This window comes from Silurus meridionalis, chromosome 1 (genome assembly GCF_014805685.1).
Source record: "Silurus meridionalis isolate SWU-2019-XX chromosome 1, ASM1480568v1, whole genome shotgun sequence".
Classification (NCBI taxonomy): domain Eukaryota; kingdom Metazoa; phylum Chordata; class Actinopteri; order Siluriformes; family Siluridae; genus Silurus; species Silurus meridionalis.
The window spans coordinates 1,144,881-1,172,118 of record NC_060884.1 but is presented as its reverse complement, the minus strand read 5'-3'; the positions used below and the strand labels follow the sequence as shown (position 1 = coordinate 1,172,118).

The following is a 27,238-nucleotide window of genomic DNA, read 5'->3' as shown; positions in this document are numbered from 1 at the left end:
CCTCAGTATGCTGTGTTTAATAACCTGATAAAAAATCTCTCTGGGGACACCAGTGGATTCCTGAAACCTGCTGCAGTCTGGATGTTCTTTTCAGGTTTTTCTTCACGCTTCCTTCTGTAATAAACTTCTCAAATCAAATCAAAATCAAATCAAATTTTATTTGTCATATACACATACATACAGAGTACAACATGCAGTGAAATGCTTTGTACGACTGCATGAGGAAATAGGATGGGAAGAAGAAATAAAACTAAGAAAAAAGAAGGTAGATAAATAAAGAGAATAAACTACGTAAAATATAAAAGATATAAACATGTAAAGATTTAAAGTTGTAGGGTAAAAAGAAAAGTGTGATGATGGAGAGAGTGACCAACTTTAGGATCCTGGGTGTTGGGTTCTCTTATGGGTGGTTGTGTATACAATCTGTTCATGCTCCTTACACACTCCTCACTTACTATCCGCACACTCTCCCCACAGACTAATTACTCACTGCCCCCACACTCTCCACTCATCCACTCCTCACACACTCTTCCCACGCACTCCTCACCAACTCTCCCCAGACACTGCTCGTCCACTCCTTACCCACTCTCCCCACACACTCCGCACACACCCCTTACTCACTCTCTCCACACACTCTCCCCACACACACCTCACACACATCGCCAGAGGTGGCAAGCAATGAATTGTACTTGTTTGCGTTATTTTTATTGAGTAGTTTTTTGTGTACTTCTATTTTTAAAGTAGTTTTAAAATGTGTAATTCACTTTTAATGAAATACATTTTGTTTGAAGTATTGTACTTCAGCATTGAGCTTCAGAAAATATGGAAAATCATCAAACAGCAACAAAACTAGTGATGTAAATAGGTTTGGAGGGCCTTGGAACAACTTTCTGTATGGAATCAATCAAACTTGTCATGAAATAAGTGTTGTAGTAATAATATTAAGATTGTTGTAATGAATCGTTTGAGTCTGATAATTTCAATGAATTGGAGCAGCTCAATAAAGAAACCAGCCTGAGTGGTTCACAAATAGAACTGATTTGGTTCTCAAACTAAAATCACTGATTCGATGATCCTGTCGCTGTGTAAGCTAATGTCCGTATTTCTCTCTGGAGCTGCTGTTGTGTGAAACGTATTATTCGCGCCTATTGTCTTATCACTCTGATTATAATAATCCAGAGAAAGTTTCTGTCAGTAGAACACAGTGCAGGGACAGGGCCAGATTATACTGTCAGGGTTGGTGACTAGAAGGACCAATATGCTGGACGCAAAAGGATTTATAATGAAAACAGTCTTTAATAAAGAAACAGGCAGGGGGAAAACACAGGTCAAAAACAGTTCCAGAGTCAACAGACAGAGAAAATACAGTCCAGAGTCCTAACAAAGGCAAACAGGGCTATGCAGGCAGAGATAAAAAAAAAAAACAGGGCAACAAAGGGCAGAGCAAAAACCAAAAACAGTCCAGAATCCAAACCGAGTACTAGGAATGCAAAGCAGAACAAGGATCAGGATCAGGCAGAGTGGCAAGAGAACTCTCAGGGACTTAGAAAGCCGGTGAGATAATCTTGCCGCAAGTGAATGTCTTTGTTGTCCTTAAGTAACCGGTTTCGCCGGGAAAAACGGCAAGATGGCCGCCACCCATAAGTGCGCGTTGCGAAACCGGAAGTGCGCGCAGTGAGCCCGGAGGATCCTGACAGTTTCAATTGTTCATCTTTGTCAGACCATACAATGTAGTCAATTGCTTTACTGTATACAGTCTGCATAATTTCAGTTCACAATTTCATTTAATAACCTGTTTAAATGTAGCTCTTTATTGTCTCTTACTGAATACATAATTGTTATGCTAATTGATAATGATTGTTGTTACAGGTAGCAAAAAGATCTGATAATTAGGGGATTGGGCCTTGGGGCCCAGAGTACAAATTAGCCAGGGGGCCCAGAAACCATAGTGATGCCTCTGGGCTCCAGTGATTCAGAAACTGCTAAAAGTAAAATGGATTACATGTGTTTCTGGCAGTACAGAACAAGCCTTGGTCAACTAATATGTTTGCTGCCACTGATGTGATTAATAGTTACAGTAGCAAAAGCATGTGTGATTAGTCAGGGAGTCTGTCACCAGACTAGAATCATTTTGGATGTCACCAGTGGTATTGGTAAAGGTAACAGAGCTTAACAACTTAAAAGAAGAGGACCTCTATTATACCAATGTATCATGTTTCAAATAAAAAGTTCAAATTAGTCAAATTGATTATCTCATATGGAACAGTGGGATCAGTTGAATCAGGGAATAAAGGATCATGAAGTAGATTCTAAACTTCCGTGTGTTATAACAGTAAGTCTAACAATGACTCTTGTTCCTGTTGGAGTGCTTGCTCAGCGGTCTTGAAGGATTCTTCTTGCAAATACAGTGGAACCCGGTTATGTCGATGTCATAGGGGGTCGCCAAAAAGCATCGAGGTAACCGAGGATCGAGATAAACGAAAATCAAAATGGCGGCAATATATTAACCTGCTTGAAATTTCTTTATGTACATGATGTGCGTTAATAAATAAGAATGTGCATGCACGTGTTTTTGAAGGGTTTTTTTACACAACAGTGTTGCCACGATTTGTTTGATGAAGGCATGCTATAAATATACATACTGTACATGTTTATCTGTCAGGAATCCACCTGCCACGCCCCCTTCGGCCCCCTTCTTAAATACTTATTTGCAGCTGTATCATACAAATAAATAGTTTAAAAATCATACATTGTTATTTCTGAATTTTTTTTTTAGATTATGTCTCTCACAGTGGACATGCACCTACAATGACAATTTCAGACCCCTCCATGATTTCTAAGTGGGAGAACTTGCAAAATAGCAGGGTGTTCAAATACTTATTTTCCTCACTGTACTTTAAATAAACATTCAGTTTGGTAATGTCGGGTGTTCGGAGGTGAAACTCATAGAGTTTGCTTGGTTCCATGTTAAAACTGAGTCACATATTAGTGTATATTATATACATAACTGTCTAATATGCATGGGAAAATCAAAGTGGAATATTCCTGTAAAACCTCTAAACCTCATACTGAACTGAGTTTCGGTATGAATCAGTTACGTGCATGAGACCAGATTCAGAGATGAATCAGAGGTGCCCTCACTGACCAGAACCCACAAGATGTGAGGTTTTTTGTAAGCATATTGATCTGCCACACCTGTGAGGAGGATGGATGATCTCAGCAAAGGAGAAGAGCTCACTACACAGATTTGTGAACAATATTTGAGAGAAACAGGTCTTTTGTGTACATAGAAAACATCTCAGATCTTTGAATTCAGCTCATGAAAAATGTGGGCAAAAAGATTTGTGTTATAATTTTGTTCAGTATATATAAATCTCACTCGATTTAAAGTAGGTATATAAAGCCTAAAAATGCATTTGATGTTGGGAAAAGAGTGTGAGGTCGACAATGCCATTAACCTCATGAGAATGCCACTTGGAAATTGGGGCAATTCCTCAGAGACTGGTTGCCAAGGTCTAATTGAGCTCGGCCATACCATATACCAGTGAATATCTAAGGGAGTTCATACTATGTTTTGGTGGATTTGAGTTGTGACCACCAAAGCCTGCATGAAAGTAAGACTCTGGGTGCTGCATGCAGGGTAAAGGGCCGTCCCCATACAATCTGGGGGGAAAAGCTTCCTATTTAGGCGGTTTTTGGTCCCTGCTTCACCCATCCACTAATTCTGAAAAAGATCTACAGTAGATTTATTTTGCCACTGCTATGTTTTCAAGATCTCTTTGAGATTACCACACACTGCTCTGTGTATTAGACTCTTTCTATAGGCTCGTTCCTCTCCTTCATGTTTCCCTCTTTGTATCACCTACTGCAACAAAGAAGATTTGCTAGTAGAACATGTGTGGGACACTTGAGACCTCCAGCTCTGACCTTCATTAAGATACAATGAACCAAGGCTACTTTCTCACTCTGTTTGGAGAAGAAACAGAAACAGATGCTGAAAGAGGGAGGTCTGTTTCACTGTTTCAGTTTGACCAAGTGAAGTTTATTTCACCACCTCAGTGCCAGAACAGAGAAGAGTCTTGAAGCATGTCTTCCTTTTACCCTGGAAAATGAGAAGACCAGTTAAACAGTGATTGTGGATCAGAGGAGCCTGGTGCAGTTCAGGGTAAGATGTGAGAAGTGTTTGTCCATTTTTGTCTCTGTAAGTGAGTTTTAGAACTTTTAATATGATGCTGGCAGCTACAGGAAGCCGATGGACTGAGTCTTGCAGGGGGAGAACCGGTGAAGTTTAAAAACAAGTATGAAATCCATAAATGTTTTTCTAAATCCGTCTCACTTGGAGGAAAGTTTAATCATTGACTTTTACTGCAGCAGTTTTATAAACGTAATAGTAATAAATATTAACATTTATAGAAGGATGTTTTTGCTGTTTAGTAGAAACAGATGGCAGTCAGATCTCTTCCACACCAACCACACAAGTATACATTCATGAGTTTTTGTAGAAATCCATTTGCTTCATGAGTTACTTTATGCTTGTTTACTTGTTAATTTTTTAAAAGAAAATAAAAATAAAAAAGAGACAAAAGAAGAGCGAGAGACCAGGAGGATACAAATATCTCCACAAAGATCTCCTCCTGTGATCATCTCACACCTTCTACTGATCTTAAACATCAAGTTCCTGCAGCTTGTGGTAATAAACTCTTTCTGTCTGTTTTACTCCACTTTGATTTGTTTCCTTCTTCATGTAAAATGATGATAAACAGATAAATTCACAGATTCAGATGATAAAAATGGAGTATTTATTGGTGTTCATGTTCCTCTTGTCCTCAGGTAGAGTTCTGTACTTCATCCTCACACACTTGTCATTCATCTCATAGTGACAGTGACCAATAAAACCCCAGCAGGAACATTATGTTTCAAAAGCTGATAATTTCCTGGATGGTGAAAACTTTGGGACTTCATTCAGGCTCAGTTCAGATTTTTCTCTTGAGCACAAAAATACCATCAGTGCACCTCAGTGTCCTGTGTGTCCACACCAGTCTGAAAGAATCTCATTGTGCCCATGAACAAAATGTAATTCTACATAAACTCATTAATGTTCACTTGTGCTGTTAAATGAGTGTGGAAGTGAACTGACTGCCATCTGTTTCTGCTGAACAGGTAAACATCCTTCACTAATGTTAATATTTAATGACGACTTCTACAGAAATCAAATGTAAATCCACCACATGATGAGTGTTCGTGTCAGCAGTGGTATTAAAACACGAGTACACTAAAAAAAAGAAATGTTGTCCTTATTTAACTTTCTTATGTCAACAGGTTCCACGTAACTCAGTTATGTTGCATTTAATTAACAATATTAATGTCAGTAAACTTCAGTTTATTACATAAAGTTAATGTAATGTTGTTTAGTTAAATCAACTTAACATTCTTAATTTAGTTTTAATATATTAAGTTAATTAAGTTCAATTATTCTACAATTTATATTGTTGCCTTCAGCCAAAACAAATAATCCAGTTTTATTGATTAGTTTATTCAATAAATCTACAGGTATTTACATTTTTCTCCAACAAGAATGTGTACAGTACAAAATATGAAAACTGCCTTTATTTTCCAAAACTCTCATTTATTTTACTTATTACAAAAATACTAATAAAACTATAAGCATTCACAAAATAATAATACAAAAGCTTTCTTTTTTAATATATCCTTTTTCTTTGAAAGTGAAAAAAAAGCTAACAATGCATCAGTTATTCAATGCAAGACCCACACGAAGGAATGAACATGATCAGTACTGAAACAAATGTACTGCTACAGCAAACAGCACAACTTTATGGAGAAAACATACAGTCTGTCCTGCCTTATGACAAGAGTTTATTATTTTCAGGACCTGGACCTTGTTTGAATGCTTGTTTGCATTTAGTTCCATAAATAACTTTTGACATACTTTAAAAGTGTATCTCAGATCTTGTGGGTAAGCCAAGTTTAATGCATAAATTTAACCAAGTATCACAGAACATGCATTTGCCACATTGTTCAGGTTTTAAATATTTGGATGCCTTTATTGATGATGCCAACATCTTCATATGGGTCTGTAGCATCTGCTCCTTCATGTACGATGTCATAGATTCCCAGTGTGGTGTTGGGCATCGAGGTTGCAACGGCATCACTTTTAACATCCTAAAAATATTAAGTATAAAAAGAGAATTACCAACAGATCAAGAGGGAGAGGAGGGGTTTTCTTGCACAGAAACATAAAATATGTTTTAGAAAAAATGTAAATGACTTACCAAATACTCCTTCACAAGGTTTGGTGGTCTTCATTCAGGTAGACAGTAAGGGCTTTCAGGATGCATTTGTGTTTTTTGTTGATGGGGACATTCTGAAGAATGTAAAGTGAGCATAAGTTAGCGCCTTACTGTACATCTAAAACTTTAAGTAGCATCATACAGATTATCCCACTGTGATGGTTTTACAAAAGTCAAATTTGTCAATCCTAGCAACCAGTACAAGACTTCCAAAAATTGTCCTAAATCAGGAGAATTTTTCAATTTCTGATGATGGGGTCTTCAGCAAACACCATCTGGTCCTCACCTAACTGGATAATATGCTCTATATTTGGATATTTGTTTATAGACTTCATCTCAGCATTCTGCACCATAATTAATCAGCACATGTTTGGAAAGCTGAGCCTGTTGGGCCTAAACACCTGCATCTAACTGGATCCTGGACTTTTTGACTGAGAGATCTTTCCTAGATTTGGAAAAGCACCTGTAGCGCCACAACACTGAGCACTGTGGCCCTCAGGAAGTCCCCTAAGATTTAACTGCTCAGTTATAAACTGATAAAATGCTTGATGTGTTTTACTGATGTAAACTAGAGTAGGGTGTTTTGGTATAAACCACTGGGAGATGTTCAGAACAATCACTGATTCTTAGTTATGGGAAATAGTTTTCTTTTCACTTCACTTCTCGTGCATCAGACCACTTGAAGGAATGAAAGAAACAAAATCAATGGTATATTACCAATGGTTCTGAAGAAATACAATACGTGTAACCGCCTCCTCCTGCTCTCCTCATCTTAAGATGAAATCTTAACACTAACAATATCCTGATAATACTGATTATTCACCATCAAATCACCACGTGACAAATGTGCGTGACAGCATTGGTATAAAAAGGTGAATTACTATGTTGTGTTTGTGGTGCTACATTAGTAAAAGTGAAGGTGGAATCTGCAGCAGCATACTGACGTGGAAATACGTGACCTCTAGTATATTTAATATCATTAATAGTATTACTCTCTGCATAGTCTCTGTCCACAGCCTGGTTATAATACACATCTATCTCATCAACTGTGATCTTCTTCATGTTTGCAGTGTAGCTCGGGTTTTCCAGCTGTTATGAAGGAAGAGAATGGAGGAAGAGAAAGAAGCTGTTAGTCAGTGAAAACTCATCCTTTATTCATTCTTCATGGGAGTAAGAAACACTGACATGTGCAGCACAGGAAGGTGAAAGAAGGTACATGTGAACTGAACACACACTGAATTGTGAAGTTCTTCAACAGCAATAAACTGAATAAAGAGAATTAATCTGCTACTGATTCTGACTCCTTCAGAAACACTGCATTGTTTGTAAATGAGTTACACGTCATTATCAGGTCTGGTTTTAGGAGCACAAACACATACAGTATAAATGCTGGAGGAAATTTTCACTCACCTGAGGTTCATTTTTCCATTTTTCACTTTTGTTGTTGTTTTGATCAGTGAATATGAAGGCTGAGTAAACAGGGATCCTCTGCTTTGTGTCATAAAGTGTTGCAAATCTGTATTTATTTTCCCAGCGCTGGCAAATCTGCTTATTCTGATCCCCTTTTAAAACAGTGGGAGTGACGATTTTATTTTCTGAACCTTTGATAAATAATGAAGGACATGTTTCGCTGAAAGATTTCACAACCTCCGTCAGGGTCAGTGAGGAGAAAGCGGAGAGCAGGAGCACCAGAGCAAGGAGCTTCATCATAAAATCCTGAGTGGAGTGTTTAGGAGTGTGTAGGAGTGTGTAGGTGTGTGTAAGTAGTGTGTAAGGAGTGTGTAGCTGTGTGAGGAGTGTGTAGGAGTGTGTAGCTGTGTGAGGCGTGTGTAGGTGTGTGAGGAGTGTGTAGGTGTGTGTGTGAGTAGTGTGTTTTAATGAATGGGCAAACAAGTAGAGAAGAAGATGAAGTATGACATAACGTCCAAGTGCAATCCAAATGTAGACAAGACTAATGTAGTGACTGGAGTGATTCCAGGGGAAAATTGGATCTCTATCAAAAGAAAAAATTAAACTGAAGAAAAAGGCATTCCCAAATATTTCTGGACTGCTTATTGTTGCGGCAAGAATGAATGAATTCAAGTATGTAACTGTGTGAGGAGGTGTGAAGTGTGTAGGAGTGTGAGGAGTGTGTAGGTGTGTGTGTGAGTAGTGTGTGAGGAGTGTGTGAGGAGTGTGTGAAGTGTGTAGGAGTGTGAGGAGTGTGTAGGTGTGTGTGTGAGAAGTGTGTGAGAAGTGTGTAACTGTGTGAGGAGGTGTAGGTGTGTGTGAGAAGTGTGTGAGAAGTGTAACTGTGTGAGGAGTGTGTAGGTGTGTGTGAGGAGTGTGTGAAGTGTGTAGGTGTGTGAGGAGTGTGTGTGTGTGTGAGTAGTGTGTGAGGAGTGTGTAACAGTGTGAGGAGTGTGTAGGTTTGTGAGAAGTGTGTGAAGCACGAGTCTGAAGAGGGCAGAAATGTACCTGAGGATGGAGTCAGTAAAAACAGTTAGAAAGACGTATAAACCTACTCACAGAATATCTTCAGTTTCTTGACAAAATTATAGATGATTTAAAAATCCTAAAAGGAAACTCATTCCCTTATTTACTATAAACTTGTTATGATGATCTGTTGGATGTAGATCTGATGTCCATCCTCAGAACACCGAGCACAAGGTAGGAATATAGTCTAAAAGCTGTGTAATATTTCTAGTGTGATATGACGAGATAAACATCTCTTTACAAAGAGATGTTTATCTGTACAAGGATCTGTTGCTCTCTCATTCTCTAGTCTCAGATACTGCTACAGTCACGTACGTCACTTGTCACATGGTCTTGTGGTGTGAGGAAAAAAATGATGATCAGTATCACACAATCTGCCAAGTAACTTAAATACCATATTCACATTTCACAGCATTAAATGTAGCTATAAGATAATAAAGTGCACGATGTGTTTCATTATTTCAAACTAAAAACTGTAAACTGTGGTCAATTGTTCTGCTATAAAACACTTGTGTGCAGTTATGGGAAATAATTCACTTCATGATGAAAATATTACTTTAATCTCACGTCTTCTACATCACACCATCAATATTTAAACAACCGGTCATGCTAACTAATTTAGTAAATGTAAGTGTAATCCTCTTATATTATTTGGCATAAATTGATAGAAACTATTGATAATAACACTGGTATTAATGCTATTAAAGTCAATAATTAATGCTATTTTACAAATCATTCATGCATTGCTTATAAATAAGTGCACAATCCACACAATCCGTGAGACTCTGGGAAAAATAGACGAACTAATTAGTTACGTGATAAACCGCGGCGCGAGATTCGAACTGCAGTACAGCGGTGATTTTACTGTACATTAGAGTGAGAGCATAAACATAAACCTGTAAAAGAATTCACACTAATCACAGTTCAAAATTCAGCAGTGCTGCAGTGGAGTTCGGGGTGAACACACACACATACACACACACACCCACATACACACACACACACTCCGTTTTCTGCATTTCTTTGATATAAATTCAGTTTCTCTGTTAAACTGCAGATCTTTTATAAATCTTTGCTGTTTGCAGTGAAAGTTGGTGATGTTTTCACTTCCTCATCACTTCACACTGCTAAAGGTTCAGTTTCTTCATCAAAACGCTGATCAGTTTTACTGAAGTAAAAACCTCTGGTTGGTGATAATGTACAAGTTGTTACATTATAGTGTTTAGTGAAATGTGTTCTCGGCCTGGTGTGTGTTAAAACCATGTGTTTTCTGAAACTGTTTAAATGTTAAAGACAATAAAACTTCATTGTTGTGAGTAATGAATTAACAATAAATCAGTATTATTAATAATCTAATGCTCCTGCTGCAGGTAAAGTAGGAGCTCAGTGGGTAAAATGTTGGACTTCTGATCAGAAGGTTGTGAGTTCAAATCCCAGCAACACCAATTTGCTGCTGCTGGGCCCCTAAGCAAGGCCCTTAACCCTCAACTGCTCAGGGTTTAAATGAAACCAAGCCACATGAGATAAAGTCCTCTGCTGAATTCTGTAAATGTATTCGAGGAAAATGATCCACAGCAGGATGGTGTGATGCAGGAGAAGTGGACTTCATCTTCTTCATGATTCTGCATGTATAAGAAGACCGGAGATGTGTGAGGCCAGATAAAGACCTCCTGTATACCTTACGTACTAACATCGTAAATATTGACACTGAACAGACAAAGAAATGTGTGTGAACCAGTGTGAGAATCTTCTTAACACTATCAATATCCCATCATACATTTACTCATTTATTATTTATATTATAATTTATTTTTAACACATTTAACACAGTGGAATGTAAAGACAGGGTGGACGCATGAGGGTAAATTTTATTTAACAGTATGGGGGGACATTACATATAAAATTTCTCATGAGCAATTTTTGAAGGGGGACACAAATAATACAGTCAAATTGTACTTACAGTATAAAGACACAGTGTCCCCACAGTGAAAAACTTTGTTTCAATCATTATTATTGTAGCACGGAGACTGCGTCAATTACAATAATAATTCAAAGTGCTTTACATAAAGAAAGTAAAACTATCATAAAAAAATAATCACAACAATAAAAACAAGGAATTAAATTTTTTTTAACATTTTATTTACAAATTAATTAAAACACAAGAACAGAATAGAAACTGATTATAAAAATACAGTGGGGTCAGTTCGGACGTAGCACAGTGATCATTTAGTAAATGCACAGATAAACAATATGCTAATTGTATGTTAATGTTAACATTATACCAAGTCTCCCCAAATAAAACACTGCATGTGAAACGGCTTTGGCGTGTTAGTGTCAGTGCACTAGTACATTAGTTGCAGTGTTAGTGTCAGTGCACCAGTACATTAGTTGCAGTGTTAGTGTCAGTGCACTAGTACATTAGTTGCAGTGTTAGTGTCAGTGCACTAGTACATTAGTTGCAGTGTTAGCTGCAGTGCACTAGTACATTAGTTGCAGTGTTAGTGTCAGTGCACTAGTACATTAGTTGCAGTGTTAGTGTCAGTGCACTAGTACATTAGTTGCAGTGTTAGCTGCAGTGCACTAGTACATTAGTTGCAGTGTTAGTGTCAGTGCACCAGTACATTAGTTGCAGTGTTAGTTGCAGTGTTAGCTGCAGTGCACTAGTACATTAGTTGCAGTGTTAGTGTCAGTGCACTAGTACATTAGTTGCAGTGTTAGTTGCAGTGCACTAGTACATTAGTTGCAGTGTTAGTGTCAGTGCACTAGTACATTAGTTGCAGTGTTAGCTGCAGTGCACTAGTACATTACCTGACTCGTGTGTGTAGAGAAGGTGAGATGAACTGTGAACACAGGCAGTGGGTCAAACCACTGTGAGGAAGGAGAGGGGGGACTCAACTGTTTCTAAATTATTTTTTTGCGGGTTTTTTTTCTACTTACACAATTATTTTAGGTATACATACATATATTTTTCATATAATAGGGAATACATATAATGAAGAGTGCGATTTTTTTTATAATTTTTTTTTTGGGGGGGGACAACCCTCGGATGGGAATCCCCCCGGGATTTACGCCCATGGGTGGACGGTGCTGATGTACTGATTATTCACCACCAGATCACCACATGACAAAATGTACGTGACAGCAGTGGTATAAAAAGGCGAGTTTCTGAAATAGGAGAGCAAGAGACCATCAGATCTCCTCTGGCAGTCATCTCACATCTTCTACTGAGCTTTACTCACAAAGTTCCTGCAGCCTGTGGTGAGAAACTCTCTCTCTCTCTCTCTCTCTCTCTCTCTCTCTCTCTCTCTCTCTCTCTCTCTCTCTCTCTCTCTTTCTTTTTTTCTTATTCTATTTCATGTCTTGAACCAGTAATAAATAGCAGCTGAGAGCAGTATAATAATATATAAGTCATCACACCTCGCCGTGGATTATCACCTTATACCATGGTCACTTCCCAGGTTTGACAAGTTACAACAAAACTGAATAAATGGATCAAAACTGATGCTTCATTTTCTTTGTTTATTTTATGAGATTTTGTAAAGAGAACAAGAGAGAGAGAGAGAGAGAGAGAGAGAGAGAGAGAGAGTGTGTGTGTGTGTGTGTGTGTGTGTGTGCGTGCGTGCGTGCGTGCGTGCGTGCGTGCGTGTGTGTGTGTGTGTGTGTGTGTGTGTGTGTGTGGCTTATCGGTATATTTCTCACTCCAATTAATTCATCAAATTCATTCACTCAGCAGTTTTAGAAGTTTCCAGAATAAATGGCATGAGTGTAAATGGTCCTATTGGTAATATCACATTAGTAACATGTAATAGCAGTCTGAATATGTATTAAATTATTGCCAATAGTCTCGTGAGCTTTTACAGAGACGTGTTGTGTTCATTAGATTTTTTTACTTTAATAATAATATTTATTCTCATTGTATGAGATTTCTGTCTGTGATGCAGCGCTCTGTTCTACTTTATCTTTAACATTGATGATTTGAAGGTGGATTGATTCAGATCGGACACCACAGAAAGCCTAGGCGTGAAATGCACTGCCCCCTACTGGTAACACATGGTATTCTAAAAGTTAATAGAGCTGTTCATGTGCTACAGACCACAAACAGCAGCACTGAACAGAGGATTTAGTGCAGTAACAAGTAGCAGTTTGCAGCTCAGATAAAATTAGTGCATTTATTCATTTAGACCAAAAAGTGCACAAAAAATATGCATGAGTGCAGTGGAAGAGAAACTACTAACTAATAAAACTTTTGTTTTAAACAACATAAAATATTTTAAGATGGCCACTTGCTAAACTTTTAGCAATGCTTCTGAAGAAATACAATATGTGTAACCGCCTCCTCCTGCTCTCCTCATCTTGAGATGAAATGTTAGGAAGTGGTAGCTTAGTGAGTTAAGGCATTGAACTTGATTCAGAAGGTGATGAGTTCTCGGTAAAATCTTGGTTTTTGCTCTGATCTGCATTGTCAGTTGTGAGGCTTCTATAGAGAGGTGTGTGTGTGTGTGCGTGCGTGCGTGCGTGCGTGCGTGCGTGCGTGCGTGCGTGCGTGCGTGCGTGCGTGCGTGCGTGCGTGCGTGCGTGCGTGCGTGCGTGCGTGCGTGCGTGCGTGCGTGCGTGCGTGCGTGCGTGCGTGCGTGCGTGCGTGCGTGCGTGCGTGCGTGCGTGCGTGCGTGCGTGCGTGCGTGCGTGCGTGCGTGCGTGCGTGCGTGCGTGCGTGCGTGCGTGCGTGCGTGCGTGCGTGCGTGCGTGCGTGCGTGCGTGCGTGCGTGCGTGCGTGCGTGCGTGCGTGCGTGCGTGCGTGCGTGCGTGCGTGCGTGCGTGCGTGCGTGCGTGCGTGCGTGCGTGCGTGCGTGCGTGCGTGCGTGCGTGCGTGCGTGCGTGCGTGCGTGCGTGCGTGCGTGCGTGCGTGCGTGCGTGCGTGCGTGCGTGCGTGCGTGCGTGCGTGCGTGCGTGCGTGCGTGCGTGCGTGCGTGCGTGCGTGCGTGCGTGCGTGCGTGCGTGCGTGCGTGCGTGCGTGCGTGCGTGCGTGCGTGCGTGCGTGCGTGCGTGCGTGCGTGCGTGCGTGCGTGCGTGCGTGCGTGCGTGCGTGCGTGCGTGCGTGCGTGCGTGCGTGCGTGCGTGCGTGCGTGCGTGCGTGCGTGCGTGCGTGCGTGCGTGTGTGTGTGTGTGTGTGTGTGTGTGTGTGTGTGTGGCTTATCGGTATATTTCTCACTCCAATTAATTCATCAAATTCATTCACTCAGCAGTTTTAGAAGTTTCCAGAATAAATGGCATGAGTGTAAATGGTCCTATTGGTAATATCACATTAGTAACATGTAATAGCAGTCTGAATATGTATTAAATTATTCCCAATAGTCTCGGGAGCTTTTACAGAGACGTGTTGTGTTCATTAGATTTTTTTACTTTAATAATAATATTTATTCTTACTGTATGAGATTACTGTCTGTGATGCAGCGCTCTGTTCTACTTTATCTTAACATTGATGATTTGAAGGTGGATTGATTCAGATCGGACACCACAGAAAGCCTAGGCGTGAAATGCACTGCCCCCTACTGGTAACACATGGTATTCTAAAAGTTAATAGAGCTGTTCATGTGCTACAGACCACAAAAAGCAGCACTGAACAGAGGATTTAGTGCAGTAACAAGTAGCAGTTTGCAGCTCAGATGAAATTAGTACATTTATTCATTTAGACCAAAAAGTGCACAAAAAATATGCTTGAGTGCAGTGGAAGAGAAACTACTAACTAATAAAACATTTTGTTTTAAACAACATAAAATATTTTAAGATGACCACTTGCTAAACTTTTAGCAATGCTTCTGAAGAAATACAATATGTGTAACCGCCTCCTCCTGCTCTCCTCTTTTTCCTCACTGACCCTGATGGAGGTTGTGGATTCTTTTGAAAAATCCTGTCCTTCATTCTTCATCCAAAACCCAAAAAATCAAAATGCCATCATCGTCCCCACTGTCTTCACTGATGCTCAGTATAAGAAGATTTGTCAGCTCTGGAAAAACAATTACAGATTTGCCACTGTGTATGACACTGTGAGGAGGATCCCTGTTTACTCCGCCTACACCTTCTCAAAGTATATTCAAACTAAACGCAGTTGTATTTGGAAAATTGAACCTCAGGTCAGTCCACGTCTTTTATTATTATTATGTTATTAGTGAAAGAATTGATTTTCAGGCAGGAAACAAATTAACACTGAGAGTAGCAAATAAATATGAAAGAACTAAAATGTAGGTTTTTTCTTTTGTTCTAAGTGAGTACAATATAGATTGCAGTATTTAATCAGAGAAAATGTAACACCAAATAAACTTGTTGCTGAAAGTGTTTGTAATTAATTCATTACTTTTTATTTCTCCTTCAAAACAGCTTATTAAGGAGATGATTTCCTCCCCAGGTCGCAATCAGCAAATTGTGAAAGATATAAGTAACCAAGCCGTGAACTCTGACTACACAAACACTAGTTATACTCGAGGTCACGTTTTTCCAAAACAGTATGCTGCTGATCAGGATCAAGCAGATTCCACCTTCACTTTAACCAATGCAGCACCACAAACACAAAACAGCAATCAGCAGTGGGACAGACAAGTGGAGACCCACATGCTTGCAGAAATAAATAACAGCTGCACGCTTGACCAAAATCACCTGGCGTATATTGTGACTGGGGTCGTTCCAGGGGACAGATGGATACCCATAAGAAGAGGCAATACAATGATACCAAATGGAATCAACATTCCCAGTCATTATTGGAGTGCGTTCTGTTGCAGCAATAAAACCATGTTTTATTTATATTTTATTACCCATTTTTCAGGGGTACATTGCTCAGCAAGAAAACTTTCATGTCACAAAGTCCTCTATTGACGTTCTAAATAACCAACTATCTGCTTTGTATCATCAGAATTTCAGTGTTTTTCCAGGATTACCAGTGGGAATAAACTAAAATTCTGTGTTTTTAAATCGAAAAATAGCATAAAAAAAGCTTCAATCCTTTGGCGCAACAACAAACATATAAAATGCTCCATTTTTTTCTTTTCTGTGCAAAATGAGGTCCAGTCAGTGTTTTTCTTGTTAGAAAAGTTTAAAAGCAGCATAAAAACACTTTGGTGACCTTCATTTGTCCTTCATTCCAGTTTGTTTGTCCTGCTGTTAAACATGCAAATATTTTGTCCAAAGCAAATGTATATATTTATATATATATATATATATATATATATATATATATATCTTCCTGCAGATCTTTAATAAAAATGTACTGTTTGCTGTGAAAAGAGGATTTTATTGTCTCATCATTTTACCCACTGAACAGCAAAGTTAAAGTAGGATTAGGATTAGGGCTCGGTTAGGATTTGTTTGGTGAGGATTAGGGTTAGGTGGGGATTTGGTTGGGTTAGTTTAGAGTTGGGTTCCAATGCTAAATGTATGCTAGTTTTCAGATATTTGCTCTGAACTAATTCTCTGGGGAGTGAGAATGTATAAAAAGCTGTTATATTATTCTGTTTAGGGATTTAGTTTTTTTAAGGTATGTGTGTGTGTGTGTGTGTGTGTGTGTGTGTGTGTTCTGTACTGTACTGTAAATGAACTCAGATTCGCTCTGGTGTTAAAGGGGAAAATAACGACCACAGAAATATTGCTAGGCTGTATTCTGCCACATGAGGGCGCCAAAGAGCAATGTCTAATTTGTAATCAGTGACAATCGGCTCCACCTGTAACTCAGTCTACATAAGAATAGTTTTTCATTCACGCACTGCGCAGGCGTGAGGCAGACTTGCTATATTCTAGGTACTGTGTATGTTCTGGGTCTAAACTTAGAGAAATCTTAAAGTTAATCTTTTGGCTTGTTCTGTTTTTGGGTCTGTCTCCATGTCCAGTAACAGCTACTTTCTCTGATCATGCATTGTGGTGTTTAAGCTGTTCTTGGTAATAGATAAAATCCTGAGTCTTGTCTCCAGGTAGTCTAAAGGACGCCTACTGCCTTATTTGTAGAATAAAATGTAACATCTTCAGAACAGCAGCTTGCAGGAGGAATCAAGCTGATTGTTGTAAAATGTCACCTAAAAATCCCTGAGCAGACACGTGACCTCTTCAGAACAATTCATTTGTTTTTACACTTAATGAATCATGTGTCCAGAATCCCATCATCTCTGCTCAGGTCTTTACTGAACACTGGGTTTTTATACTGTTTTCTTTCTCCTGCTGTAAAAGCAGTCAGCCACAAGAGGGCGTGTTACAGTGATATTATCACAAATAAGGAGGCTTTAAACATTTTTTTACTCAGGTTATACCGTGCAGTAGAACACACAACATACTGAACAGAATTATTTTCATAAAACATCTTATTTCTGTACAGAAAGTGTCAGTGTGCAGTGTGATGGAAAAACCAGGCGAGAAAATCGTCCACAGCAAACAGTGAAGTTTTATTAAAGATCTGCAGGATAATTAACAGAATAAAGAGATTTTCAGACACAAACACAGAAAACACTGAGGCGACTGTCACATAACTGCTTTCATGGTTATTTCAGAATATTAAATGTGACTAAGTGAATAAAACGGATAAAAAGTGGACAAAAAGGATGAAACTCTTCTGGATGATTAATTTAGTACAACAGCATCACACACACACACAGTTTCATTCCTCACACCTCGTATTTGATCTTTGTTTTAAAGTTACTTATCATTAAAGAAGCATTTAATCCTCAAAGCATAATAAACGTGTTTCTGCAAGCCAAATGAAGCGTATTAAAGAATCAGTGCTGATTATAAATGTGAAATGAAGAAGTATTTGGATGAACCAGTTTTAATTCTAACAGGAGAATTAAAGGGAGGAGCTTATATATATATATATATATATATATATATATATATATATATATATATATATATATATATATATATATATATATATATATATATATATATATATATATATATATATATATATATATATATATATATATATATATATATATATATATATATATATATATATATATATATATATATATATATATATATATATATATATATATATATATATATATATATATATATATATATATATATATATATATATATATATATATATATATATATATATATATATATATATATATATATATATATATATATATATATATATATATATATATATATATATATATATATATATATATATATATATATATATATATATCTTCCTGCAGATCTTTAATAAAATGTACTGTTTGCTGTGAAAAGAGGATATTATTGTCTCATCATTTCACCCACTGAACAGCAAAGTTAAAGTAGGATTAGGATTAGGGCTCGGTTAGGATATGTTTGGTGAGGATTAGGGTTAGGTGGGGATTTGGTTTGGTTAGTTTAGAGTTGGGTTCTAATGCGAAATGTATGCTAGTTTTCAGATATTTGCTCTGAACTGATTCTCTGGGGAGTGAGAATGTATAAAAAGCTGTGTGTGTGTGTTCTGTACTGTACTGTAAATGAACTCAGATTCGCTCTGGTGTTAAAGGGGAAAATAACGACCACAGAAATATTGCTAGGCTGTATTCTGCCACATGAGGGCGCCAAAGAGCAATGTCTAATTTGTAATCAGTGACAATCGGCTCCACCTGTAACTCAGTCTACATAAGAATAGTTTTCATTCACGCACTGCGCAGGCGTGAGGCAGACTTGCTATAGTCTAGGTACTGTGTATGTTCTGGGTCTAAACTTAGAGAAATCTTAAAGTTAATCTTCTGGCTTGTTCGGTTTTGGGTCTGTCTCCATGTCCAGTAACAGCTACTTTCTCTGATCATGCATTGTGGTGTTTAAGCTGTTCTTGGACTTTGGTTGTAGATAAAATCCTGAGTCTTGACTTCAGGTTTTCTAAATGTACATCTACTGCATTATATGTAGAATAAAATGTAACATCTTCAGAACAGCAGCTTGCAGGAGGAATCAAGCTGATTGTTGTAAAATGTCACCTAAAAATCCCTGCTATCAGCAGACACGTGACCTCTTCAGAACAATTCATTTGTTTTTACACTTAATGAATCATGTGTCCAGAATCCCATCATCTCTGCTCAGATCTTTACTGAACACTGGGTTTTTATACTGTTTTCTTTCTCCTGCTGTAAAAGCAGTCAGCCACAAGAGGGCGTGTTTCAGTGATATTATCACGAGTAAGGAGGCTTTAAACATTTTTTTACTCAGGTTATACCGTGCAGTAGAACACACAACATACTGAACAGAATTATTTTCATAAAACATCTTATTTCTGTACAGAAAGTGTCAGTGTGCAGTGTGATGGAAAAACCAGGCGAGAAAATCGTCCACAGCAAACAGTGAAGTTTTATTAAAGATCTGCAGGATAATTAACAGAATAAAGAGATTTTTAGACACAAACACAGAAAACACTGAGGGGACTGTCACATAACTGCTTTCATGGTTATTTCAGAATATTAAATGTGACTAAGTGAATAAAACGGATAAAAAGTGGACAAAAAGGATGAAACTCTTCTGGATGATTAATTTAGTACAACAGCATCACACACACACAGTTTCATTCCTCACACCTCGTATTTGATCTTTGTTTTAAAGTTACTTATCATTAAAGAAGCATTTAATCCTCAAAGCATAATAAACGTGTTTCTGCAAGCCAAATGAAGCGTATTAAAGAATCAGTGCTGATTATAAATGTGAAATGAAGAAGTATTTGGATGAACCAGTTTTAATTCTAACAGGAGAATTAAAGGGGAGGAGCTTATAGTGTATTAAGTCAAACACAAATCCCCAAAAATTGTGAAATCTTGATTATAGAAATTTTTGAGATGATAGTTCATCCTATCAACACTCATCTCAGTTAATTCATATGTTTTCTTGTTTTGTTCATTTATCAGGAAAAGGTAGGCCTTTGAAATTCGTTCATTCTTCCCATTGATGCAACAATAAGCAGTCCAGAAATATTTGGGAATGTTAATGCCTTTAGTTTCATTTTTTCTTTTGATAGAGATCCAATTTTCCCCTGGAATCACTCCAGTCACTACATTAGTGTTAACATTTGGCTTGCACTTGGTCTTTATGTCAGTCTTTATCTTTATCTCTACTTCTTTTGCCCATTCACCATTACTATGTTGTGTTTGTGGTGCTACATTAGTAAAGGTGAAGGTGGAATCTGCCTGACTCTCTGTATAATCTCTGTTCACAGCCTGGTTATAATACTCATCCATCTCAGCAACTGTGATCTCCTTCATGTCTGCAGTGTAGCTCAGGTTTTCCAGCTGTTATGAAGGAAGAGAATGGAGGAAGAGAAAGAAGCTGTTAGTCAGTGAAAACTCATCCTTTATTCGTCCTTCATGGGAGTAAGAAACACTGACATGTGCAGCACAGGAAGGTTTTAACTTTTAAAGAGAAATTTGACATGTGAACTGAACACACACTGAATTGTGAAGTTCTTCAACAGCAATAAACTGAATAAAGAGAATTAATCTGCTACTGATTCTGACTCCTTCAGAAACACTCAATTGTTTGTAAATGAGTTACACGTCATTATCAGGTCTGGTTTTATAAACACAAACACAAATGATATAAATGCTAGTGAAATGTTGCATTCTTCACTCACCTGAGGTTCATTTTTCCATTCTCCATTTCTTTTGTTGTTTTGATCAGTGAATATGAAGGCTGAGTAAACAGGGATCCTCTGCTTTGTGTCATAAAGTGTTGCAAATCTGTACATGTTTTTCCAGCGCTGACAAATCTGCTTATACTCATCCCCTTTTAAAACAGTGGGAGTGACGATTTTATCTTCTGAATCTTTGATAAATAATAAAGGACATGTTTCACTGAAAGATTTCACAACCTCCGTCAGGGTCAGTGAGGAGAAAGCGGAGAGCAGGAGCACCAGAGCGAGGAGTTTCATCCTGACACACGGTATAGGAGTGTGTGGAGTGTGTAGTAGTGTGTGAGGAGTGTGTAGATGTGTGTAGATGTGTGTGAGGAGTGTGTAGGAGTGTGAGGAGTGAGTAGGTGTGTGTGAGGAGTGTGTGAGGAGTGTGTGTAGATGTGTGTGAGGAGTGTGTGAAGTGTGTGAAGCACGAGTCTGAAGAGGGCAGAAATGTACCTGAGGATGGAGTCAGTAAAAATAGTTAAAAAGACGTATAAACCTACACACAGAATATCTTCAGTTTCTTGACAAAATTATAGATGATTTAAAAATCCTAAAATGAAACTCATTCCCTTATTTACTATAAACTTGTTATGATGATCTGTTGGCAGTGGATCTGATGTCCATCCTCAGAACACCGAGCACAAGGTAGGAATATAGTCTAAAAGACGAATAATTTGGTCACGTGATACAGAAACAGGGATCCTCTGCTTTGTGTCATAAAGTGTTGCAAATCTGTACATGTTTTTCCAGCTGTTATGAAGGAAGAGAATGGAGGAAGAGAAAGAAGCTGTTAGTCAGTGAAAACTCATCCTTTATTCGTCCTTCATGGGAGTAAGAAACACTGACATGTGCAGCACAGGAAGGTTTTAACTTTTAAAGAGAAATTTGACATGTGAACTGAACACACACTGAATTGTGAAGTTCTTCAACAGCAATAAACTGAATAAAGAGAATTAATCTGCTACTGATTCTGACTCCTTCAGAAACACTGCATTGTTTGTAAATGAGTTACACGTCATTATCAGGTCTGGTTTTATAAACACAAACACAAATGATATAAATGCTAGTGAAATGTTGCATTCTTCACTCACCTGAGGTTCATTTTTCCATTCTCCATTTCTTTTGTTGTTTTGATCAGTGAATATGAAGGCTGAGTAAACAGGGATCCTCTGCTTTGTGTCATAAAGTGTTGTAAATCTGTACATGTTTTTCCAGCTGTTATGAAGGAAGAGAATGGAGGAAGAGAAAGAAGCTGTTAGTCAGTGAAAACTCATCCTTTATTCGTCCTTCATGGGAGTAAGAAACACTGACATGTGCAGCACAGGAAGGTTTTAACTTTTAAAGAGAAATTTGACATGTGAACTGAACACACACTGAATTGTGAAGTTCTTCAACAGCAATAAACTGAATAAAGAGAATTAATCTGCTACTGATTCTGACTCCTTCAGAAACACTCAATTGTTTGTAAATGAGATACACGTCATTATCAGGTCTGGTTTTATAAACACAAACACATACAGTATAAATGCTGGAGGAAATTTTCACTCACCTGAGGTTCATTTTTCCATTCTCCATTTCTTTTGTTGTTTTGATCAGTGAATATGAAGGCTGAGTAAACAGGGATCCTCTGCTTTGTGTCATAAAGTGTTGTAAATCTGTACATGTTTTTCCAGCTGTTATGAAGGAAGAGAATGGAGGAAGAGAAAGAAGCTGTTAGTCAGTGAAAACTCATCCTTTATTCGTCCTTCATGGGAGTAAGAAACACTGACATGTGCAGCACAGGAAGGTTTTAACTTTTAAAGAGAAATTTGACATGTGAACTGAACACACACTGAATTGTGAAGTTCTTCAACAGCAATAAACTGAATAAAGAGAATTAATCTGCTACTGATTCTGACTCCTTCAGAAACACTGCATTGTTTGTAAATGAGTTACACGTCATTATCAGGTTTGGTTTTATAAACACAAACACATACAGTATAAATGCTGGAGGAAATTTTCACTCACCTGAGGTTCATTTTTCCATTCTCCATTTCTTTTGTTGTTTTGATCAGTGAATATGAAGGCTGAGTAAACAGGGATCCTCTGCTTTGTGTCATAAAGTGTTGTAAATCTGTACATGTTTTTCCAGCTGTTATGAAGGAAGAGAATGGAGGAAGAGAAAGAAGCTGTTAGTCAGTGAAAACTCATCCTTTATTTGTCCTTCATGGGAGTAAGAAACACTGACATGTGCAGCACAGGAAGGTTTTAACTTTTAAAGAGAAATTTGACATGTGAACTGAACACATACTGAATTGTGAAGTTCTTCAACAGCAATAAACTGAATAAAGAGAATTAATCTGCTACTGATTCTGACTCCTTCAGAAACATTCATTTGTTTGTAAATGAGATACACGTCATTATCAGGTCTGGTTTTATAAACACAAACACAAATGATATAAATGCTAGTGAAATGTTGCATTCTTCACTCACCTGTGGCTCATTTTTCCATTCTCCATTTCTTTTGTTGTTGTTTTGATCAGTGAATATGAAGGCTGAGTAAACAGGGATCCTCTGCTTTGTGTCATAAAGTGTTGCAAATCTGTACATGTTTTTCCAGCTGTTATGAAGGAAGAGAATGGAGGAAGAGAAAGAAGCTGTTAGTCAGTGAAAACTCATCCTTTATTCGTCCTTCATGGGAGTAAGAAACACTGACATGTGCAGCACAGGAAGGTGAAAGAAGGTACATGTGAACTGAACACACACACACACACACACACACACACACACACACACACACACCGTTTCTGCATTTCTGTGATATAAATTCAGTTTCTCTGTTAAACTGCAGATCTTTTTATAAATCTTCGTTTGCAGTGAAAGTTGGTGATGTTTTCACTTCATCATCACTTCACACTGCTGAGGGTTCAGTTTCTTCATAAAAACGCTGATCAGTTACACTGAGGTAAAAACCTCTGGTTGGTGATAATGTACAAGTTGGTACATTATAGTGTTTAGTGAAATGTGTTCTCGGCTTGGTGTGTGTTAAAACCACGTGTTTTCTGAAGCTGTTTGAATGTTAAAGACAATAAAACTTCATTGTTGAGTAATGTTGGACTTCTGATCAGAAGGTTGTGAGTTTAAATCCCAGCAACACCAAACTGCTACTGCTGGGCCCCTCAGCAAGGCCCTTAACCCTCAACTGCTCAGGGGTATAAATGAGATTATTTTAGACCACAAACACCAGAGATTATCAGAAGTTGTAGTGCAGTAAGAAGTAGAAGCTACATGATAGTCTGATAATTACTACATTTATTCCTTTAGACCAAAAACTGCACAGAAAAAATGCATAATTGATACAGCAAAAATATTTACAGAGTTCCTGCAGTCATTTAGGACGTAAAAGTGAGATACGTTAAAATGTAGGTAGTAGGGTTTGTTGGTACGATTTTATTACGTGGGGCAGAAATTTGTGGTAAGAAGTGAAATGTTTTTATTATGGCTAGTTTATAATGGGCTAGGGTTATAATGGGTTATAGTGGTTGTGTTTGTCTGCTAAGTTTAAACTCTGAATTAAACATTATTTCTATTTTTATAAATTATTATTATTATTATTATTATTATTATAAATAATCATAATAATTATATTATTATAAATTATTATTATTATTATTTTAATTAGTGAATTAACAATTCACGAATTAATGTCACATTAATGTTAAAATAATGATAATAATGATGATGATGTGATATATATATATATTTATATTTATTTTGGGTGTCAAAATTAACGCACATTGATTTTAAAAGCACTCATTTTATTAATGCACACTTAATGCCGCGTGTATTTCTGTGTGGTTATTTTATTACAAATATAAATAAATACATATATGAGGCGAAACTAAAACCTACAAGCAGCACGCATATATTCACGACGTCCTTTTTTTGCTCAGATATAACAAATAAAATAAACTCCACCAAAATAATTATTTTTGATCAATAAACATTTACTGATGCGCCAAGTCTCAAGTCTCAGCAGTTTGAGCTGCAGGAGCTCGTGTGTTGGATCAGAACCACACTGACCAGCCTTCACTCCCCACATGCATCAATGATCTTGTTGCCGGTTCACCACTGTTCCTTCCTTGTAGCACTTTTGATAGATACTTACCACTGCAGACCAGGAACATCCCACAAGGGTTAGGGTTTTGGAGACGCTCTGACCCAGACGTCTAGACACAACAATTTGCCAAACTTGCTTAAATCTTCACGCTCGCCCTTTTTCCTGCTTCTATCATCAACTTTGAGGACAAAATGTTCACCTGCTGCCTAATAAATAAATCCACCCACTAACAGGTGCCATGATGAAGATCATCAGTGTTTTTCACTTCACCACTCAGAATGCTATAATGCCATAATGTTTATATAAATATATATATATATATATATATATATATATATATATATATATATATATATATATATATATATATATATATATATATTAATGATAATAATAATAATGAAATAATAATGAGTAATTGTGGTTCATCATTAGTTTATTGTTTATCATCATTTTATTTATATTATAATTATTATTATTATTATTATTATTATTATTATAAATAATCATAATAATTATATTATTATAAATTATTATTATTATTATTTTAATTAGTGAATTAACAATTCACGAATTAATGTCACATTAATGTTAAAATAATGATAATAATGATGATGATGTGATATATATATATATTTATATTTATTTTGGGTGTCAAAATTAACGCACATTGATTTTAAAAGCACTCATTTTATTAATGCACACTTAATGCCGCGTGTATTTCTGTGTGGTTATTTTTATTACAAATATAAATAAATACATATATGAGGCGAAACTAAAACCTACAAGCAGCACGCATATATTCACGACGTCCTTTTTTTGCTCAGATATAACAAATAAAATAAACTCCACCAAAATAATTATTTTTGATCAATAAACATTTACTGATGCGCCAAGTCTCAAGTCTCAGCAGTTTGAGCTGCAGGAGCTCGTGTGTTGGATCAGAACCACACTGACCAGCCTTCACTCCCCACATGCATCAATGATCTTGTTGCCGGTTCACCACTGTTCCTTCCTTGTAGCACTTTTGATAGATACTTACCACTGCAGACCAGGAACATCCCACAAGGGTTAGGGTTTTGGAGACGCTCTGACCCAGACGTCTAGACACAACAATTTGCCAAACTTGCTTAAATCTTCACGCTCGCCCTTTTTCCTGCTTCTATCATCAACTTTGAGGACAAAATGTTCACCTGCTGCCTAATAAATAAGTGCACAATCCACAGAAGAGTTAATAAAGAGTTAATAAAGAGGTTATAAAGCTCCATAAAAACAATTCCCTATCAGTGTTTTGGTCTTTGGTGCGAGACTCCGGGAAAATCAGCCAAACTAATTATTTATGCGGTACAGCGGAGATTTTACTGTACATTAGAGTGAGAGCATAAACATAAACCTGTAAAAGAATTTACACTAATCACAGTTCAGAATTCAGCAGTGCTGCAGTGAAGTTCGAGGTGAACACACACACACACACACACACACACACACACACACACACACACACACACACACACACACACACACACACCGTTTTCTGTATTTCTGTGATATAAATTCAGTTTCTCTGTTAAACTGCAGATCTTTTTATAAATCTTCGTTTGCAGTAAAAGTGGGTGATGTTTTCACTTCATCATCACTTCACACTGCTAAAGGTTCAGTTTCTTCATCAAAACGCTGATCAGTTTCACTGAAGTAAAAACCTCTGGTTAGTGATAATGTACAAGTTTGTACATTATAGTGTTTAGTGAAATGTGTTCTCGGCTTGGTGTGTGTTAAAACCATGTGAAATCTGAAGCTGTTTCAATGTTAAAGACATTAAAACTTCATTGTTGAGTAAAGAATTAACAATAAATCATTATTATTACACATTACACATTACATTTATATAGCGCTTTTCTGCAGCACTCAAAGCGCTTTACATACAGTACAGACCAAAAGTTTATATATATTATATATACAGTACAGACCAAAAGTTTATATATATTATATATACAGTACAGACCAAAAGTTTGGACACACCTGCTCATTCAAAGAGTTTTCTTTATTTTCATGACTATGAAAATTGTAGATTCACACTGAAGGCATCAAAACTATGAATTAACACATGTGGAATTATATATGTATATATATATATATATATATATATATATATATATATATATATATATATATATATATATATATATGTGATCTGTAACCTTCATAGCCTTTATATTTATTCACTGTATATACTTCATATATATACCACTGCTGTAAATATGCTAGATATTTATCTGCACTGTAAATATGCTAGATATTTATCTGCACTGTAAATATGCTAGATATTTATCTGCACTTTTTGCACAACTGCTACATTTTGCACTTCTGGTAGATGCCAAACTGCATTTCGTTGCTGTGTACCTGTACAATGCAATGACAATAAAGTTGTATCTATCTATCTATCTATATATATGGAATTATATACATAACAAAAAAGTGTGAAACAACTGAAAAATGTCATATTGTAGGTTCTTCAAAGTAGGCATCAAGAGAATGCCAAGAGTGTGCAAAGCAGTAATCAAAGCAAAAGGTGGCTGCACAGAAAAATAATGCATAAGTGATACAGCAAAAATATTTATGAAGTTCCTGCAGTCATTTAGGACGTAAAAGTGAGATACGTTAAAATTTAGGTAGACGGGTTTGTTATGGTACGATTTTATTACGTGGGGC

At 37.2% G+C, this 27,238-nt stretch overlaps 1 protein-coding gene across 4 annotated transcripts; it reads right to left on the bottom strand.

Annotated features, from left to right (window-relative positions):
• Positions 1-5,677: 5,677 nt before the first annotated feature.
• Positions 5,678-21,055, bottom strand: LOC124393678 (endonuclease domain-containing 1 protein-like). 4 transcript variants are annotated; one of them, XR_006927391.1, is made up of 3 exons: positions 20,386-20,410; positions 6,291-6,382; positions 5,678-6,180 (listed from the first exon to the last, which is right to left on the bottom strand). XR_006927391.1 is itself a non-coding variant. In XM_046861765.1 (2 exons), the coding sequence occupies exons 1-2, from the start codon at positions 20,680-20,682 to the stop codon at positions 7,134-7,136; spliced, it is 561 nt and encodes a 186-aa protein (XP_046717721.1). In that variant the 5' UTR covers positions 20,683-21,055; the 3' UTR covers positions 6,870-7,133. The 4 variants fall into 4 exon arrangements, 2 of the variants coding, with proteins under 2 accessions (XP_046717721.1, XP_046717646.1); XR_006927385.1 differs by lacking the exon at positions 20,386-20,410 and adding an exon at positions 7,719-7,790; XM_046861765.1 differs by lacking the exons at positions 5,678-6,180; positions 6,291-6,382 and adding an exon at positions 6,870-7,397 and having other exon boundaries at positions 20,386-21,055.
• Between the last annotated feature and the right edge of the window lie 6,183 nt (positions 21,056-27,238).